The following is a 19585-nucleotide window of genomic DNA, read 5'->3' on the forward strand; positions in this document are numbered from 1 at the left end:
GGCCTCCAGCCAGTTAGACAGCGACGTCGCCTAACGGGACGCGAAGGCTTCCCTGACTCCCGAGTGGCCGTCATTTGCGCAAACCCGCTGACCCCCATGGACGGCGCCTCTTGCTTCCCAGAGCAGTTTTCAGCTTGAACACAACACGGTGTGAATGATACCTGGAGGGGCCGATTTGGCGAGAGCGCAGAATAAATCTGGCTCGAAAACCATTGCTCAAACGGGCAGGAGGAAGAAGGAAGAAGGAAAGCCTGCGGGAGGGCAGTGGGGTGGCGAGCCGCCTCTGCCTCCTGCTGAACTGCAGTCCAGAGGGGCGGCCCTTCCACCACCGCCACGGTCTGGAGGCAAAGCTCTGGAAGGCCGCTCTGATCAGCAGGGTCAGCTGCAGGGTCGCCCGCGGTCACACCCCTCGTGCCATCCCTCTTCAGAGTCACCACTTGGACACGGTGAGCCAGGAAGTACAGCCACACTGCAGAGGAGCCAGCACGACGGCAGGGGCGGGAAAGGCAGCAGTGACCTGAAGACCCCCCTCTGATGTACCCGAGGTTCAGAACCAAGCGCCCCACCACGCGGCGGCTGGGGCTCACGGCCAACACCAGCACACCCGCCACCCCCCGCTTTGCCGGCCCTTAGCTGCCCTCCTTCCCCCCGCATCCTAACACACTTTCACGGGAGATGGGGTCCCGGCGGCAGTGCCCGGGGCGGAGAGGCACGGCCAGTCACCAGAGCCTGCCCCATGGCTCTGCTTTTCATAAATTCACGAACCCTCATCTTTCCACTGGCTCTACTTCAGCCATGGGGTTTTCCTGACTCAATTTTGCAAGACCTGATGATGAATTCTCTTACTGACTTGATCAAAACCCAGCCTCAGAGAGGAGAACCCAATTGCCTTGGCCTTAAAAAGATAAAATAGGGCTTCCCTGGTGGCGCAGTGGTTGAGAGTCCGCCTGCCGATGCAGGGGACGCGGGTTTGTGCCCCGGTCCGGGAGGATCCCACGTGCCGCGGAGCGGCTGGGCCCGTGAGTCGTGGCCGCTGGGCCTGCGCGTCCGGAGCCTGTGCTCCGCAACGGGAGAGGCCGCAGCAGTGAGAGGCCCGCGTACCGCAAAAAAAAAAAAAAAAAAAAAAAAAAAAAGATAAAAATACTGTCACTGTTGGCAGGCTTTCCCTCCGGAGTTTTCATGCTTGTTCCCAACTCGGAGGCAGGCCTCGAGCACTTGGGTACCGCAGCAGCCCGGGCTGGGGCCGAGCTCGCGCCAGCACCCCGTCCAGGCCCCCGCACGGCGGCATGAACTGGGTTTGCAGGAACTTGCTCCACACTCCGGGCTCTGCTGCTGCTTCTCGGCCGACTCTTAGGCAAGCGGAGGCTTTCCGTCCCTATCAGGGCGGCAGCAGGGGCGTGAGGCCGCCTCTGACCGTGCCGCCTCCTGCCTCAGCTCTGCCTACAGTTCTGGGAGGCTCCAGAGAGGCCAGCCAGGAAAGGTAGCAAGGAAAAGCCTAGCGTGCAGGGGGCACCGGTACTGTGGCAGTGCTTGGCTTACAGTCTTGAGTAAGCAGGGCTGGAATCACGGGACTGGCCTTCAAAAGATGGATGGCAAAGGGTACAGCCGAAGAAACGTCCCCCGTAAGAACCTGCCGTGATGGCTGCGGTCAGACGCCCTGGAAACAAGTGTTCTACCATGTGGCCGGGCCGCTCGCAAGGTGAGGCTCTGCAGCCTGGCCGGAGCCCACCTGAGGCTTGTGCATGGGCTGAAGAATGCACGTTGTTCTAGGAACCGTCTCCAAGACCCACTTCCCAGAGCGGTGGGAAGCCCCGCGGGCACCGGCATTTCTGAGTCATGCTGTATCTTCCACTCCAGGAAAATGAAGACAGACTCTTTTGCGAAAGGATTAGCTCCCTGAGTGTGATCACGCCTGAAACCTGGGCTCTTGGCACTCAGACCCGGGTGCTGGAAAGAGGTGCGCTCCTGGAAGAAGCCCAGCCCCTTCCACGTGTTCCAGCCGGTACCCGGGCCTCCTGGACAGGAACTTGCGGGACAAGGAGGCACTGTGGCCGTCCCAGAGGCCCTGCCCTCAGTTACTCGGAAACACGGAGCTCCAAGCTGATGGCTGACTGGCAGCTTGGGGGGCCTTCCGGAAGCCAAGCCCTGCAGTCACAACGCACCCCGTGTGCTTGCAGGCAGCAACCGTGTAACACTCATCCCCAATTTACAGATCGGAAACAGAGGCAGAGAGGTCGAGCCCTGTCCCCAAGGTCGCAGGGCCGGTGAGCGTGGGACTGAGATTCAGCAAACGAGCAAGCCCACCCAGCCGGCTCCCGTTTGCCGAGCCGGGGCCCGACTGGGGGCCCAGTGCTGCCAACAGCCACGGCGGCCAGGCTGCCTTCCACCGCGGCGCACCTCCTCCTGAGGAACCTGCCCCAGGCGCCCCCGGGGCCTCCAGCTGTGTCACCGCGGAGCGAGGCCTCACCATGCCCCCTCTCTGGGGGGGCCTTTCCGAGCTGCTGACCTGAGCGCGCCACCTTCTGGCGCCGAAACTCCTTCAGTGACACTTCGCTGCCACCCCCGCCTGGCACCTGCAGGTGGGCCTCGCCCACTGCCTGGGTCTCCACTCAGCCACCAGCCCCTCACCCTCTGCCCGGGGCAGTTAGGGAGTACGGCGCCTTCCTGGGGGCGCCCTCCTGCCGCATCCTCCCTACCCAGCCACGTCAGACCCATTCTTCCAGAAGCAGCCCAGATCTTACCTCTGGGCGAGTTCCCTGGTCAGTCTTGACCTCTGACCTCCCACCCCAGGCAGCTCGGCGAAGGGCAAGGGCCCTCCCCCGGCCCAAGCGAGCTCCTCCCGCAGGCACGGCTGCAGCGCACCCCGACTTCCAGGGCCAGGCCTGCCTCCCCCTGCGGCAGCCCCGGCGGAGCAGGCGCACGTACCGAAGCCAATGAGGCCCAGCGTCTCCCCGCGGATGCGGGCTGCCCCCGAGGCAACCTCCCGGATCTGCTCGACGCTCTGCACCCGCGTGCCTTCCCGCAGCGCCTGGTACAGCCACGTGTTCCGCCGGTACAGGTTCAGGATGTGGCAGATGGTGGAGTCGGCCGTCTCTTCCACGGCCGCGGATGGGATGTTGCATACGGCGATCCCTGGAAACGACAAGAGCCAGGCGCTGGGATGAGAACCCCAAGTTCTGGGGGGAAGCGCCAGGGCTCCCAGTGCACCCAGTTGAGGGGCAGGGGTGGCAAAGGTGGCCCATTCGGCCACGGACTATGCGTATGGCCCCGGGCAGGTGAGGGCCTCTGAGGCCTGCGTGTCACCTAGAGGACACAGACCGTCTGGCTCGGAGGCCCAGGGACCTCCAACCCCCTGGCCATCCCAGGAGGACTTCTGTCCGGGGCTTGGCTCACCCCGCAGCCCCCTGCTGACCCCGTGTCCGGCCCACCCAGCGCTTCCAGGCCCCACGTCCCCGGGAAGCGAGCAGTGGTCCAGCTCCGTCCACCATCCCCGTCCAGCGCCAGGAAGCTAGCGTGTAGGGCCCCCTCCTGATGGTCTCTGGGGTCCAGGAGACCAGAGGCTCTTTGCAATGCAACCTCCTGGATCCTCCTCCCAGGCCGGTGCTGGGGTAATGGAGACCGGCCTTTTGTTTTATGGTATTTTAAGAGTCTAATGCAATGAACGTGTTACTAGTTTTTTTTTTTTTCTTTTAAAAAAAAGGCAAGACAGAAGAATTAGAAAGTAACACCTTCCAGGCCCGTGGGCTGGGACAGGATGGAGCCAATGTCTGAATCCAGCCCCCAGATTTGCTCAGTGGACCCTAGTCACCCTCCCGCTCTGACAGAAAGACAACAGAGCAGACAGGTGCCCGCCCTGCTTTCTGAAGGAGCTTTCAGGGCTGAGAGCAGCTGGTGAAGATGATCCCTCAGGCTCTGTGTGAGGAACAGAGATGAAGGGCCAGAGTTTCCCAGCACCAGGAGGCCGGCAGCTGAGGACTGCGGAGAGAACTGCCCCAAGTCTCAGGCAGGAAGGGCCCCGGCACTGACCTTCCTCAGCGGGAAGGTGCTCTGGGGACGAATGGTTGCCAGATGTGGGAGGGGCAGGCACACAGAGAGCCAGCGGGCCTAGATCCAGCCCCCTTCCCCTGGCAAGGCCTGGGGTCTGCCGGGCAAGCCGCTTTCCAAGGAGGGACATAGGTGTCCAGGGAGCATGCTGGCCCAGCTCAAAACGTCCCTTTTGGGAGTCGCAGCCAGCGATGCAGGGCCAGGCCTCCTGTAAGGCGCCTGCATTCCTTTATCTTCTCGGGTCAGGAGCGTGGGCAGAGAGCACCCGCGGTTCCACCGGACAGAAAACAGGACCAAATGCGTGGAGCACCCCCTCCTAGCAGCTGTGTCGCCACCCCACGAGGGCTGCCCTGAGCTCCAGGGTCTCAGTGACCCCTGCAGGAGGACAGACAGCCCCCAGGGAGAAAGCATCCATGTGCTGCCCCACCTGCCAGGGGATGAGGTTTTGAGATGCAGGCTGACAAACCTTCCAGGAGCTGCAAGTCAATTGTCTTGCAGCACCCACTTCATTTGAAATAACCAAGCACAGGATCTGGGGCTAGACTAGAAGTCAGGATTACTGCAGTCTGTAGCGATGGAGGCAGATGCCAGTGGTATAAGAAAATCTTTTGGCAGCTGGGACAATTTCCATTCCTTGTGGGGCTTGATCTGTTCTGCCTGAAGCCCAGGGGGACGGTCCAGCAGAAGAACAGCCGAGTGTGCACCTTCTGCTGCAGACGCAGCCAACTGACCAGGCCCAGGGGTCCCCCTGCGCCCTGCGAGGTGGGACGAGATGTGATGAGGCTGGAGGAGAGAATCTGTGCGTCCATGAGAGATAAAGCACCGCACCAGCCTGCCCAGGGGAGGAGGGACTGCAGTGGGGCCATCTCTCCGCCTTCGCACCAGAACTTTGAAATTTAGCTCCTTGGCTCTCGTACTTGTATGCAGAGCCCAAGGCCAAGGTCTGGGAAAGCGGATACATGGGCTTGGGGTGCCCCAAGGCCTGGGAGGAGGTGCTGCTGGCATCCCCTGAGACCTCCTGCCCTGATGGCCGAAACTCTATAGCCTTGACCACCCTCTCGAGGGGAAACTCCTTCTAATCTGTTCTTCATACCTTCAGGGTGATTCTCCAAATGCTATCAGGACAAGCTGCTGGCACCCACAGAGCAAGACTGCAGCCCCCGTGGACCCAAGGTCCGAGCCCAAGAGCTGAGCTGCTTTTTCCCTCAGCTGATGCTTTTGCTCTTTGCTGAACTGGACCGGGCTGGACGCCAGATTAACGAGTTTGGCCAGAAAGGCTCACAGAGCGACAGCGCTCGGTGCACAGTCTGGGCCCTAGCTCCCTCCAGCAACCTTCCAACCTCCCACTGCTTCCTCCTGGATCTGGGGGTGACATATAGATGGGGAGGGTCCCTCTACTTGCCCAGGCGCTGTCCTCGCCTGCGGCAGGCGGCCCAGAGGCCCTCCCTGCTCTGAACAGGAAGCACCTCGCCCATCGTGTCGGGGCCGGAGGAGAGGTGCCCTGGGCCCCGAAGCCTTCAGGAACGGGCTCCAGGGAACGCTGGAGGGGAGCTGCCCTCCCGGGAACACACGCCGTGGGCCCGCACGTCATCAGGAGGGGCAGAGACCTGAGCCACCTGCTCTTCTGTCCTCAGTACAGGTCAGCTGACCGAATGAGCTGCGAAGTGCATTTGGAGACAAAGGATGGCTGGACAGGGGCCCATTTTCCTTCCGCGGAGTCCACATTTGAAAACTGCCTTCGGAACGGCCCAGCAGCTGTCCCCGAAGCAGCTCCCTCGTCAGATTGGACCAGGATCAACGAAAAGGCCACCACGGACATGCTGTTTACATCTTTCAACATCGCAGGCCCCCGGCTGGCCTCTGGGGGGGGTACTCCGGGGACACGGCCGCCCCAGCCGGGCCCCGAGTCTGCCCGCGAAGCAGCTTCTACAACTGCGGAGATGGGACGTTCCCTCGCGGGCACCTCCCGATCCCATCTTCCCCCTCCCCCGCCCCCCCCAGAGAGAAGCGGCCGGGTCCTGGCAAGGAAGCCCAATGTGGCACGCATTGCGGGTGGCGGCGTCACGAGGGGCAGATGCTGCAGAGACGGGAGGCAGGTGAAGGGGAAGGGTCGCAAGCCACCCGGGGTGCCAAGCCACATTCTCTGTCACCGCTCGAGCTTGGGATTTCAGCTCTATCAAGAGCACAAAGAACATTTGTTGTCAAACAAAAACATTCTTCTCGGTGCCAGGGAAAAGTGGAAAATTTCAGTTTACGGTAGACTTGCTTCTGAAGGCTCGCATCCTCCCAAGTTTCTCCGTGGCGACAAAGAGGCGCTCAGAGTGATGCTGAGGCTGGAAGCAAAGGCTTGGGGTGCCCGTGGGAAGCCACCGCTGTCATAACCCCTCTTCTCCTCTTGTACAGGGTCTAGCGACCCCCCCCCAAGGAAGGGGGTGAGACGATGGAGGCTGGCCAGGGGTGACCCAGAAAAACCAGGATCAATCTTCTGAGCCACCACTGCACAGCACCCCGCTCAGGACAGGGGAGGAGGAGAGCAGCACCCGCGGGGCAGTGCCACCTCCTGCCTTATCCTTGGGCTTCACTGGGAGGCAAGCCCAACGTGCCGCAGCCACAGCTTCCAGGCCACCCGCCGCCCCGCAGAGCATCCCGGCACCATCACGAAGAATGAGACCAGACCCAGCGCCACTCAGAACAGCCCCCCGAGGCCTGGTTCCCGCCCCCCGCGCTCACCCACAAGACTTACCCCGTGGCTCAGGAACTGGGTGCCGCCCCGATGCAAGCAGGGGAACTGACTGCTAAAACAAATCTGCAGCCCTCACTCAAGCCCCCAGGCTGGGACCTCAAGGGGTGCGGGGAGGGCTGCAGCCCACTGGGGTGCCCCGGGCTGAAGCAGCAACAGGCGGGTGGGTGTCTGTGGGCTGCGGCCGCAACCGTCACACCACGTGCTTGTGGGCGCTGAGCCGACCAGGCAAGGCACTGCGTACACCTGGCCTGCTTTTGGAGCACCTCATGGCTGCAGGGCACCAGCAGGTCACAGCCCCACATGCTGGGTGCGGCGCCGGCATGTTTCAAAAACAGCAAGGACAGTCACCAGAGAGGGGCTGGTCTAGAAGGACCCTTCTGGCCCCTCCAAAGACAGCAGGGAAGCCTGGGGACTCCTGCTGTCAAAGCGTGGCCCCTTGAGCCTCTGCAAATGCTCCAAGCACTGAGAGCCCAGCCAGGTGCCGGGACAGGGAGGCTGCCACGCCAGGCCCCCCTCGGGGCGCCTGCAGCCCGGGGTCTGGAAAGCGGCCGGGAGCCCTGCCTGCCTTTGGGTGTCTGTCTGCTGCTTTTCCCCGGAAACCCCTAACGGCGAGGGATGGGCAGGAGGGGCCGTGCAGTGGTCCGCCTGCACGTGTGGACAGCAGCCCTTGGGGAGACAGCGCCATCCCAGGACTGGAGGAGGCCCAGAAACCGCGAGCTGTGCACCCAGCACAAGTTAATTTCAGGTTGATGGGTCCTGGCCAGTCAGCACAGAGGTGTGGCAACTCACCATCCCCTCTGCAGGGAAGGGCCTGTGGCTTGTCTGGCTTAGCATCCTTCCCAAGTGGCCCAGCCCGGCCCAGCCCCACAGGTCCCAAGGTGAGGCCTCTGAACCCAGCAGGACGCTTCTACCTGTGTATTTGGAGGTGTGCCTGGCTAGGTTCCCTTTGAAGCCACCCCCCTTCCTCCAGCCAGAAGCAGGCACTGTGTGCTCTCTGTTCCGGCTTGCCTCTGCCCCAGCAGGCACTTACTGGGCACCCGCCAGGCACTTACCGAGCTCGCCTGCAGCCTTGATGTCGACGTTGTCGTAGCCGCTGCCTATCCGCACGATCACTCTCAGGGCCTTGAACTTCTCCAGGTCCTCCCTGGTGAGGGTGATGGTGTGGTACATCATGGCGCCGACAGCCTCATTTAAGACCTGTGACGGGGCGAGCAGAGCACAGGTTGGAGGCCCCCATTGCCCTTGAACACGCAAGAGAGGATTCCAGCGGGAAAACAGCCAGCTAGGACGCGGCCTGGGTGTCGACAGCGTCCCGCAGGCGAGTGGACCCCGGCTGTGCTCAGGGGCCTGCTCGGTGACGCCGGGGGAATGGGGGGGTGGAGGCGTGGTCAGGGAGGCCCACGGAGGTGAGAGGGACTGGCCAGCAGGGACCTGAGGGTGGAAAGGCGGGGGACCCGTCAGGGCAGCGGCGGCACCAAGCGCTTGCTCGCGGAATGCCAGCTGCTGCCACCCGACCGGCGGGGGGGGGGGGGTGGGGGGGGCGCCCACCTTCTCGTGGATCTCCTGAGTGGACTGCGCGTCACAGAAGGCCACGGTGGCCAGGTCCTTCAGGATGGGCATCTCCACGGTGCAGTCTCTGCCGTCGAGCAGCGCCACCAGGGGGCGCGGGTGCAGGGGGCCGTTCATGATCTGGGGGCGGATACCTGGGAGGTGGGGACAGGACGGGAGGGGTGGGTGAGGTGGCGGCCGGCCCACACACGGCGGGGCCGCGCAGCGAGGGGCCGGGCCTCCCGCACCGGCCGTGCTTCCCAGTGAGGGAAGCTCTAGGCCAGGGAGGCCCACGGAGGTGAGAGGGACTGGCCAGCAGGGACCTGAGGGTGGAAAGGCGGGGGACCCGTCAGGGCAGCGGCGGCACCAAGCGCTTGCTCGCGGAATGCCAGCTGCTGCCACCCGACCGGCGGGGGGGGGGGGGGTGAGGAGGGCGCCCACCTTCTCGTGGATCTCCTGAGTGGACTGCGCGTCACAGAAGGCCACAGTGGCCAGGTCCTTCAGGATGGGCATCTCCACGGTGCAGTCTCTGCCGTCGAGCAGCGCCACCAGGGGGCGCGGGTGCAGGGGGCCGTTCATGATCTGGGGGCGGATACCTGGAAGGTGGGGACAGGACGGGAGGGGTGGGTGAGGTGGCGGCCGGCCCACACACGGCGGGGCCGCGCAGCGAGGGGCCGGGCCTCCCGCACCGGCCGTGCTTCCCAGTGAGGGAAGCTCTACCGCCCCGTGGAACTCGGGCCCGGGGACCCGGTCAGGCCCACACCTGCCTCTGCCACCGGGGGCAGCACGGTGGCTACCCGTGTGCCCCTAGACCACCAAGGCCCAGAGGCCTCTGGCCCCCAGGAGGGGCCTGGCCCACGGCTCCCGGGCTGGAGCAGGCTCCGCCTCCCGGCCCCTCCCTCCGCCGTGCCTTCCTGTTCCCACAGCCCTTCCACACGCGCACCAGAGGGTCCAAAATGAGACGGGACAGTTGCGGCACCAGCATCCCACGGGAGCTTCCTGGAGGAAACCCCTGGGGGGACAGGCGCCCTGGGCACGGCTCAGGGGCCCTCTCACCTGGGCCAGGTGAGGAGAGGAAGCCAGTCCAAGATGCCGGAGAAGGTGTGCGTGTGAGGCCAAGCGGCTTGCCGAGGACTCAGAAGACCGAACGGAATTTCTCAAAGGACCACAGAGTAAGCGTGGTTTGTCGGCAGCCTAGACCAGCCAGAGCCGTCTCACGTCTGGGTGCTTCTGATGCAGGCAAAGGATGCTCGGCCCCATAGCTCGGGGGGCACAGGCCGGGGGTGGGCCTCCCTACACGCTGCCTAAGTGCCGGTTCTCCAGCCCAGCGCAGCTGCAGCGCCTCCAACCCAGACGAGGGAGGAGCGTCCGCCCCCCGCCATGGGGACCCGTCACAAGGGGCACACGAGTGGCACACGCACCAGCCCAGGGCAGTTCATCCTCTCCACAAAACCATTCCCTTCAAGTTCACACGGGCAGGTCTTGGATTTTGGCCCCGATGTTGAACCACCATGACCCCCCCCGCCCTGGGCATGGGAGAAACACCCCTGGGCTTCGGGAGAAACTGCAGCACTGAGGTGGCCAGGACAGGGCGCCTCCCGTTTTCTCATCCGATCACGAGTGGTTGATGTCACAGAGCACAAGTCACAAGAAGACAGCTTTCCACGCATCTGAGGTTTTCAGATGTTCAGATGAACTCTGATCGTGGCCACCGCACCAGGCCCGGCTCAGCGCATCTTGTCTCCTTCCCCACACACAGAATCTATTTATCCTCTTCTCTGGTGGCCGTCTTGGCCACTGGGCTTGATCGGGCTCCTGCAGGCCAAAGCGGGAGCCGCAGGCTCGCTTATCTGCGGGACCTCTGCCTCCCAGCTCGGAACGGCTGGCAAGGGCTCCCCTCCTGGCAGCGCTGAGACTGGGCGGGGCCCCTCCTTAGCCACCAGGGCTCGGGACCCAGTCAGCCACACGCTGGGGCTAGATGCTGAAAGAGGAGCCCCCCGTCTGCTGCTGTGGCCACAGTGCCACTGGAGCTGCGCAGGGCGGGGGGTGGGCATCCCACATGCCCGCGCGACCGCCGCCCCAGACGGCGCTCCCACGCCACAGCTGCAGCACCGGGGGACAGTCATCTCTTTGAATGCGGAGCAGAGAAGAGGCTTTTGTCCTGGCCTCAGGAACAGGCTGGGGTGGCCGGGCGGAGCAGGCCACCTCTGGGCGGCCCCGGACTGGGCCTCGCAAGTGATCGTGGACCTTCCCAGCCCGCGAGCGGCAGCCAAAGCCCTACTGCCTCCTCGGGGCCTGGATCCCCAACGAGGCTGAGCCTCAACATTCTCTGTCCTGAGAGGGAACAGGGATCCCCTCCCCCTCATCCTCGCCAGCCCTCAACTCACACGGCAGGCGGGGAGCAGGCCCCAAGGCTGGCGGGCTGCTGGGGGGCTGGCGAGTGCCCTGCTAGCATCCTGCTTTGCCCAACTGACGGGTCCACGAGAGCCGAGGTGTTGTGTGCACGTGGGGAGAAGGTTCCCCCAAAGACCAAGGCTGACAGCTTCAGACGGGAGCCCCGGAGACCCCGCGGAGGGAGAAGGGGGGAGCAGTAATTTCGCACGGGTCCCACACCTCCTCACTTCACCCTTGAGACAGCACCACCGTCCCCCTTAGAGAAGAGGAAACGGAGGCACACGGTGGAAAGTGCTTCACCGGGGGAGGCAGCTGGAAGGTTGGGCGGCTGGTGCCAACTTGGGGTCGACGCACAAAAGCTCCTGCGCCTGCCCTCTCTGCCAAGTGAGATGACCACACCCCCAAGGACCCGTTCTGCTCCTCCTCCTCCGGGGGGGCGGGGGATTCTGCCCCCGCCCCGCACACCTCCTACGGAGCCCAAGGTTGGGCTCCTGCGGGACACAGGGAGCAGATGTGCCCACTTGCCCCGGGCTGCCCCTCCCACAGGGTGAAGAACACCCCGACTTCACTCTGGGGGTTGCTGGCAGGAGGGTTAATCAGACGTTTCTAAAGTTCATAATCACGACTGGAAATCCGAGTTGTTAACTTAAAAGCAACCACATGGGAAAACGACGGTGGGCACAAGGCAGGCGTCTGGAGAGGCTGAGGGGCTGCCACCACCACGTGTCCATCCGCAGCATCGATGCATGCATCCCGTTACCCGGGAAACAAACTCCGGGTTGCCTAGCGATCGCCTTCCTCCCCGACTTGGGTCGCCTTTCTCTTTGGCGAAACCCACCCGTTGCCCTCGTTCAGCCTGGGCATGCAGAATGCAGCCGAGGCTGGTCCATAAGACCCCAAGCTTCCTGAGGCCCGAGGATACCTCGGGCTGCAAGCTCTTTATGGTAAGGCAGGAGATGGAGATCCAACGGGGATCATGCTGCTCAGAGGTGCTCAGGCTGGGGAAGGATGCTGAGTGGGGACAGCTGGGTGGGTGGGGGGAGTGGGCGAGATTCACAGGTGTTTTGCATGAGGTGCAGGGATTATAGTGTGGGGCTGCTGAGGGTCAGGCTTTACGGGGACCACGTGAGACCCCCAGCCCTGAGGATGAGAGGCAGCTTAGCCAGGTCACTGCCAAGGTCTGCTTCTACAAGAAAGAGGCCGTACCGTACATACAGGCTCCTGCCCTTCGGCTCCAGAAGGGACTCAGTCACCTGCACACCTTAGAATCCAAATTACTTTCAAGCCACCGTGCCCAGCACCCTCTGTCCCTACAGTCTTGCTGGAGTCGGGGACAGAGGTACCCAGGAGACCCCAGGAAATGCTGGGCAGATGAAGTTGCAGTTAGACTTTTTCCTCTCACCTCACTTTCATCAACATCCTTCAGTGCTTCCGACAATCTGAAAAAGTTTTAGTGTGTTAGAATCGACACATTATGGATTAAGAGCTGTAGGTATGAAGATGGCAAATGACCCTTTCAGAGATTATGGAAAATGGGGGACCAACTCAGGGGCTGGCTCTCAGGCTGGAGGGAGAAGCCCTATTTCCTCTACGGTCAAGGGAATTTAGGGGAGAAAGGCAAGGCACAACGTTTAATGAGAAGTCATGAAAAACGGGTCTGTGATCAAAAGCTAGGCTACCAACTACTAGACACTGCTAGGACCCCAAGAAACAAGCCCCACAGACTCCAAGACTGCTAAGAATCCCACAACGCTGATTGATCTTATTCCCATTTTACAGTCAAGGAGACAAGCTAAGGGAACAAGGAGAACTGCCTCCAACAGCACCAGGGACCCCACAGAGTCTGAGGAAGCACCTGCCAATGAGGGTCAGAGGGTCCTGGTGGCCCTGTCGTCAAAATGACCATTCCCTTTCTACAGTCCCCTTTCCATCGATGAACTCGGTCTATCCCATTTCAGAATAATTCCAGATGCAACTGGACACACCTAGGAAAGCGTACCAGTGCACTGCTTTCAACAACTTGTCCAGCATTAACTTCGCAGGGCAGAGAGCTCAGCCGACTCCCCTGGTGTCAATTACTTGCTGGTTTCAGGCTCGCTTTGGCACAGGCAGGGACGCAGAGGCCCAGCTGGAGGCCAGCTCTGACGTCTGCCCCGGACCTGGTATTGCTTAGAGCTGCAGCTGCACACAAATAATTGTGCAATTAGACACACTCAGTGGAAAACAGAGACGATGCCGGGCTGAGATGCCAGAGTTTTGTTAAGAGTGGCCAGCGGTCCAGTGAATGCCAAGTGCAAAGGCCTCATGAATTCCAGGGTGGAAAGGGGTGGGCCCCACGGAGGACTTCGGTAACTTTCTGGCCACCCAGCCTTGATGCCACCTTATTTGGATAACAGCACCGGATTTCTTCTTGGAACTGCTCCTTCTCCAGGCGACACAAGCTGAAAGGGCTGCTGTTGGCTAAAAGGGATGACGTACTCCTGCCATGCAAAGCTGCCCTGTGGTGTTTCCGAGACCCATTTTCCGGCCTTTCTGGACACCGTGTGAATTCAGTTGACATCCTTCCTACAGAACCATGCGTCATTTTCCAAGGTCTGAGTCGGTTTCTGTTGCTTGCAACTCAAGAACCGAACTGTCTCAGGGACATGATTTTGTTGCTTTCAGATTTCAATTATTGAGCAGTTTTACCCCAAAGGAAAGTGGCTGCGATAATCGTGTTTGACCCAGCAGGCAGAGAGGCCTCTTTTGTTTTTTGTTTTTAAGATTTTTTTGATGTGGACCATTTTTGAAGTCTTTATTGAATTTGTTACAATATTGCTTCTGTTTTTATGTTTTGGTTTTATGAGGGTCAGAGGGTCCTGGTGGCCCTGTCGTCAAAATGACCATTCCCTTTCTACAGTCCCCTTTCCATCGATGAACTCGGTCTATCCCATTTCAGAATAATTCCAGATGCAACTGGACACACCTAGGAAAGCGTACCAGTGCACTGCTTTCAACAACTTGTCCAGCATTAACTTCGCAGGGCAGAGAGCTCAGCCGACTCCCCTGGTGTCAATTACTTGCTGGTTTCAGGCTCGCTTTGGCACAGGCAGGGACGCAGAGGCCCAGCTGGAGGCCAGCTCTGACGTCTGCCCCGGACCTGGTATTGCTTAGAGCTGCAGCTGCACACAAATAATTGTGCAATTAGACACACTCAGTGGAAAACAGAGACGATGCCGGGCTGAGATGCCAGAGTTTTGTTAAGAGTGGCCAGCGGTCCAGTGAATGCCAAGTGCAAAGGCCTCATGAATTCCAGGGTGGAAAGGGGTGGGCCCCACGGAGGACTTCGGTAACTTTCTGGCCACCCAGCCTTGATGCCACCTTATTTGGATAACAGCACCGGATTTCTTCTTGGAACTGCTCCTTCTCCAGGCGACACAAGCTGAAAGGGCTGCTGTTGGCTAAAAGGGATGACGTACTCCTGCCATGCAAAGCTGCCCTGTGGTGTTTCCGAGACCCATTTTCCGGCCTTTCTGGACACCGTGTGAATTCAGTTGACATCCTTCCTACAGAACCATGCGTCATTTTCCAAGGTCTGAGTCGGTTTCTGTTGCTTGCAACTCAAGAACCGAACTGTCTCAGGGACATGATTTTGTTGCTTTCAGATTTCAATTATTGAGCAGTTTTACCCCAAAGGAAAGTGGCTGCGATAATCGTGTTTGACCCAGCAGGCAGAGAGGCCTCTTTTGTTTTTTGTTTTTAAGATTTTTTTGATGTGGACCATTTTTGAAGTCTTTATTGAATTTGTTACAATATTGCTTCTGTTTTTATGTTTTGGTTTTTCGGCCATGAGGCATGTGGGATCTTAGCTCGCTGACCAGGGATCGAACTGTGTCCCCCTGCGCACTGGAAGGCAAAGTCGTAACTACTGGACGGCCAGGGAAGTCCCCGGAGAGCCCTCTTTTAACAATGGACCCCATTTTACAAAGCATCCCAACACCACAGCAGCCTCAAAACCCCCATGCGAGGCTGGCTGGGATAACGGGATGACGGTCCCATGTGCAGATGGCCACACCTGTGCAGGGTCACCTCCTTGCTCACCTGACGGGGGTTGGTCAAGTACAGCGGGACTACTCCTTGAGGCCCCCAAAGGACACACCTGTGGGGCTGGGACCACTGGGGGAAAAGGACCTCCCACCACACGGCCCAAGTCCACCCAAAGGTCTTCACTGCTGCCCAAAGGCAGTTGCCAGGATCCCCTGGGCGGCACCCGTCGTCTGGACAGCTGGCGCCAGAACAAGTACCCGGAAAGGTCCACAGATGGGAGACCCGTGCAGGCCTTAGGAGGACCTGAGACAAACGGCGAACTGCCCCGCCCACTTAGCACGAGGCTCTGGAAGCAATCAAGCAAACGGATCCTCGGCTCCCAGGACCGGCCCGGTGGCGGGGAGGGCAGCCTGCACAGCTCCCACCCTCACGTGCAGGTGGCCACGCGGGGAGAGGAGACGCAGCCACGCCAAGCCCAGCGTGCTCTGGAGTGGGTGGGCAAGGACACACCAGGCCCGCACCGGCAGCCCTCAGGCCGGACCCACTTCCCAAGGGTCTGATCGTGTCTCCTGCCACCCACAGAACAGCTTCCCCTGGCACGCGGCTGCTCCGCCCAATTAAAAGGCCACTTCCTGCGAAGCAGCACAGCTCAACCCTTACTGGCTGGCTCAGCACTCTCATCCCCAGCAGGCCAGACACAGAACCAGGTCTAGGGTCCGATGAGCGGCATATTTCACAGGCTTGCATTTCCACGACCCAGAGCTGCAACTCGTGACTGGGGCCAAACCGGGAACCAGATGCTGACCTTGGGACATAAATGAGCCCCTGTCTGAGACTCGGCTTTCAGCTCGGAAACGTGGCTGTGTTGAGGGGTCTACCCAACCACCCAGGGCCTGCGGTGGCAGGATCCTGCCTGGGAAAGGAGGCTGCGGAGCCTCATGTTGGGGTGAGACATCTCCCTCGCTTTGTAAACATGTTTATCCGCGTTATAAAAACTGTTCTAAACTGTCAACAACAAATGTTCTGCAGTTGGCTGGAGTTGACTCAGAAAGCAGTTCTGGAAAGTGAGGGAAGGCTATGACTGTCCCAGACACCCCGGGGAGATGGGTGGTTTAGAGAGCGGCCGCAAGGCAGTGATTCGCAATAAGATGTGTGTTGCTCACACACATGTGGAATCTTAAAAAAACAGCACTGAAGAACATAGGGGCAGGGCAGAAATAAAGAGGCAGACGTAGAGACGGACGTGAGGACACGGGGTGCGGTGGGGGAAGGGGGACCGGGGACGAGGTGAGAGAGTGGCGTGGACATATATACACTATCAGACGTGAAATAGCTAGCTAGTGGGAAGCAGCTGCGTAGCACAGGGAGATCAGCTCGGTGCTTTGTGACCACCTAGAGGGGTGGGAGAGGGAGGGTGGGAGGGAGACGCGAGAGGGAGGGGATGTGGGGATATATGTATATGTATAGCTGATTCGCTTTGTTATACAGCAGAAACTAACACACCAATGTAAAGCAATTAAACTCCAATAAAGATATTTTTTTTTTTTTTTTTTTTTTGCGGAGCACAGGCTCCGGACGCGCAGGCTCAGCGGCCATGGCTCACGGGCCCAGCCGCTCCGCGGCACGCGGGATCTTCCCGGACCGGGGCACGAACCCGTGTCCCCTGCATTGGCAGGCAGACTCTCAACCACTGTGCCACCAGGGAAGCCCAAGATATTTTTTAAAAAATGTGTGCTGGGGCTTCCCTGGTGGCGCAGGGGTTGGGAGTCCGCCTGCCGATCCAGGGCACGCGGGTTCGCGCCCCGGTCCGGGAGGATCCCACGTGCCGCGGAGCGGCTGGGCCAATCAATCAATCAATCAATCAATCAATCAATCAATCAATCAATCAATCAATCAATCAATCAATCAATCAATCAATCAATCAATCAATCAATCAATCAATCAATCAATCAATCAATCAATCAATCAATCAATCAATCAATCAATCAATCAATCAATCAATCAATCAATCAATCAATCAATCAATCAATCAATCAATCAATCAATCAATCAATCAATCAATCAATCAAGTGTGCTGCTAAGTGTGGCACTATTTTAAGGTTAAAAAAAAAAAATGCAGTTACCGTTGGAAATCTCATCTTTGTTCCCACACTGCTATCTGCCTTTTCATTTGACAAACTCTCTTCTCTCTGCGGTGTCCCTGGGCAGCTCTCCCAGGCCGAGGGAGCTGCGTCCACTTCCCTCCCACACCTCCGGGCCAGTCTGGGATGTGGCCAGGCCGCAGTTTGGTTTTGAAAACTCGGTCAAGTGCAGATATGCTCTCCCCGCACAGCAGAGAACCCGATGTTTCTCAGGTTGCCTCGCTTTTCACGTCTTGTTTTGCACCCAGTAGCTCCCCGCTCCAGGAGGTGTCCTCCTGCCTGTGGCAGGCCTGGCCCGAGGGGGAGTGAGCCCTTTTCTTGCTGGCCCAGGATCTTGGGCAGAAACGTCTCGGGATGGAGGTGATGACCAAGGAACGGTGTACCTCCAGCCCGGAGGCTGAGGACGAAGAGCAGTTTCTGGCTTTAGGACCTGAGAGAATCACAGCGTGGTTCCTGGCCAAGGTGCAGGTAAAGGGCAGTTACTGAAGTGGACGTCGGCCCACGGCTTTCAGCTGCTCATCAGCTTTGTAGGCTGAGGCTGCCCTCTCCAAAGTGGACCCTCAGACCCAGTCCATCCTCATTCCTTCCCAATTCCTTACCTCCAAGCTCTGACATGCGAGAGCCTGGCCTGGTTCTAGGGACCCAAAGAGGAACCAGACATGGACGCTCCCTCAGGGACCTCTAAAGACACAGGGAATCTGGCTTATGGAAGAAACAGCTTTCCTCAAGGTACTTCAAATCTGGAACATGAGGGAATACCCCGGCAGTCCAGTGGTTAGGACTCGGCACTTTCACTGCCGGGGGCCCAGGTTCAATCCCTGGTCGGGGAACTAAGATCTCACAAACCACGCGGCACAGCCAAGAAATAAAATTAAATTAAAATTTAAAAAAAAATCAGGAGCGTGAAGTCAGTTTCAATCAGGGACGAGATGTGGAAGGCAACTTGTCTAATACAGTACAAGTGAAATCGGAACATCCTGAAATTCAACGCAGGCTGGAGCTGAATGGCCACGATGAACCTTGGTGTGTTCAGGGGTGAGGAAGAGCAGAAAGTAAAGCAAACCTGGACGACGGATGCAGATACACAACCACTCTTCTGTGCTCATGGCAGGCATCACTAATGGATCCCAGCACTCTCGGCCTCAGAGTCCCCGTTGACCACAATGCCCTGAGGGCTGCCCTGCAAGGCTAGCTGACATCTGCTGGCCAAGCTTAAGTGCGCCCAACCTCCTCTTGGAATGGGTAAAGGAAGGTGAAGGTCAACGTTCCACACATTCCACCAATACTGTGAGCATGGAAAGAAGCAGGGGAGACGTAGGGAGGCCCCAGGGGAAGGACGCAAGGTCCCCGCAGCCAGGAGCAGACCGCAGACCTCCTCAGTCACTCCGGGACAGCCCTCTGTTCTGCCGAGAAGGGTGGGCTTCTGGAGAGGAAGGGGAGAGAGACCCCAGAGTGGGGCTCGGCTCTGTGGCAGGTGCCTGGGTTTGCACCCACCCCCTCACAGCAAGGACCTCACCTGTACCTGGCACTGTTCCCGGTGGCCTGTGACACCTGCCCCCTTCCCAATGTGACTCTGCCGCTCCCCGCGCCAGGAGGGGGCGCCACTTCCCCAGCCCCAGGACATGTGCTGGCCTCGTACTTCAGTCTGACCCACACAGAGTGACAGAGGTGCTGCGGCGCCTCTTCCAAGGCTGGGCCTCCGGGGTCAGCGTCACGCCATCCAAATTCACACAGGAACCTGAGACTAGCTGGGAGGACTGGGAGGAAGGACCCTGGGGCCGGGGCCCAGTCGTCCCAGCTGAGGTGGGGAGGCCACCACAGACTGTCCGGTCCCAGCTGAGCTCAGCTGCCTAGAAGCCAGGAAGTTCTGGAGTGACCGGCCACACAGCAATAGCTAGCGGACGTGCCCAGCAAGGCAAGGCCAAGGCGGTGAGCCCACCTGTCCTCCACCAGCAGGGACCCATCGCCAGTGCTGCAGAAACCCCCGGAGGCTTGGCCCCAGGCCTTGCCAGGACAGATCAAGGTGAGAGATCCCAGAGGGGATGGACTTCCGCAGGGTAGGTGCCCCAAGCAGGGATCAAGCTGTGGACAGTTCAGTAACGATGAATTCACTGTCACAGGCGTCCTTATGTCAGGGCTGGAGCCCCTCTCCTTCCCCCAGTGATGGGTTAGGCTGCTTCTTCCCCACGGCACTTGCAAGGGCCCTTCTCCAAGGCCTGGCCACCTGTAGATTTCAGGGTTCTGGTGTGGCCTTTGAACCAGCTCTCTCCTCACTTTCCTGAATGAACCCCCAGCTCTCAGACTTCTCCCCTGGAACACCCTAGAAGCCCTATCTGATGCTGAATCATACGGCCTGGTCACTGGGAGTCTCGGGTCAGTCTCTCCCTCTCTGGAAGGAAGTTTTCTATTCTCCACTCCGCACGTAGGGCACCAAGGCCTGGGAAGGTGACAGGGTTCCTGGGCCGCCCGAGGGGTGAGCACAGGCCAGCTAGCCTGAGCTCTGCAGTGTCAACACACCCAGCCATCTAGAACCTTGCCCAGCAGGAAACCTTCACTCGACCCTGACTGAGCGCTAGCCCCAAGTCAAGTACTAGAAAAACAGGGGGATTAAAGGTTGAAGACAGAACAACCTGGCTTAAAACTAGCACTGGGGAATAAAAAGGAGTGAAATAGTTTTTAACGAAAGTGC

The 19585-nt window shown here is 59.7% G+C and overlaps 1 protein-coding gene across 5 annotated transcripts in view; it reads right to left on the minus strand.

Moving 5' to 3' along the window:
* The window catches only part of CTBP2 (C-terminal binding protein 2), a 56632-nt gene that overhangs the window by 8698 nt on the left and 28349 nt on the right, over window positions 1-19585 (minus strand). Inside the window, exons 2-4 of one of the 5 annotated variants that reach the window (XM_024121462.3) lie at window positions 8777-8931; window positions 7840-7984; window positions 2926-3132 (exon numbers count right to left, since the gene is read on the minus strand). In XM_024121462.3, the coding sequence (XP_023977230.1) occupies window positions 2926-3132; window positions 7840-7984; window positions 8777-8931 (507 nt within the window). Of the gene's footprint in view, window positions 1-2925; window positions 3133-5446; window positions 5613-5651; window positions 6492-7839; window positions 7985-8335; window positions 8538-8776; window positions 8932-19585 lie in introns of those variants that run through there. The other 4 variants (XM_028481613.2, XM_055081349.1, XM_028481612.2 and 1 more) reach the window with 4 other exon arrangements.

Source organism: Physeter macrocephalus, chromosome 20 (genome assembly GCF_002837175.3).
Source record: "Physeter macrocephalus isolate SW-GA chromosome 20, ASM283717v5, whole genome shotgun sequence".
Lineage (NCBI taxonomy): Eukaryota > Metazoa > Chordata > Mammalia > Artiodactyla > Physeteridae > Physeter > Physeter macrocephalus.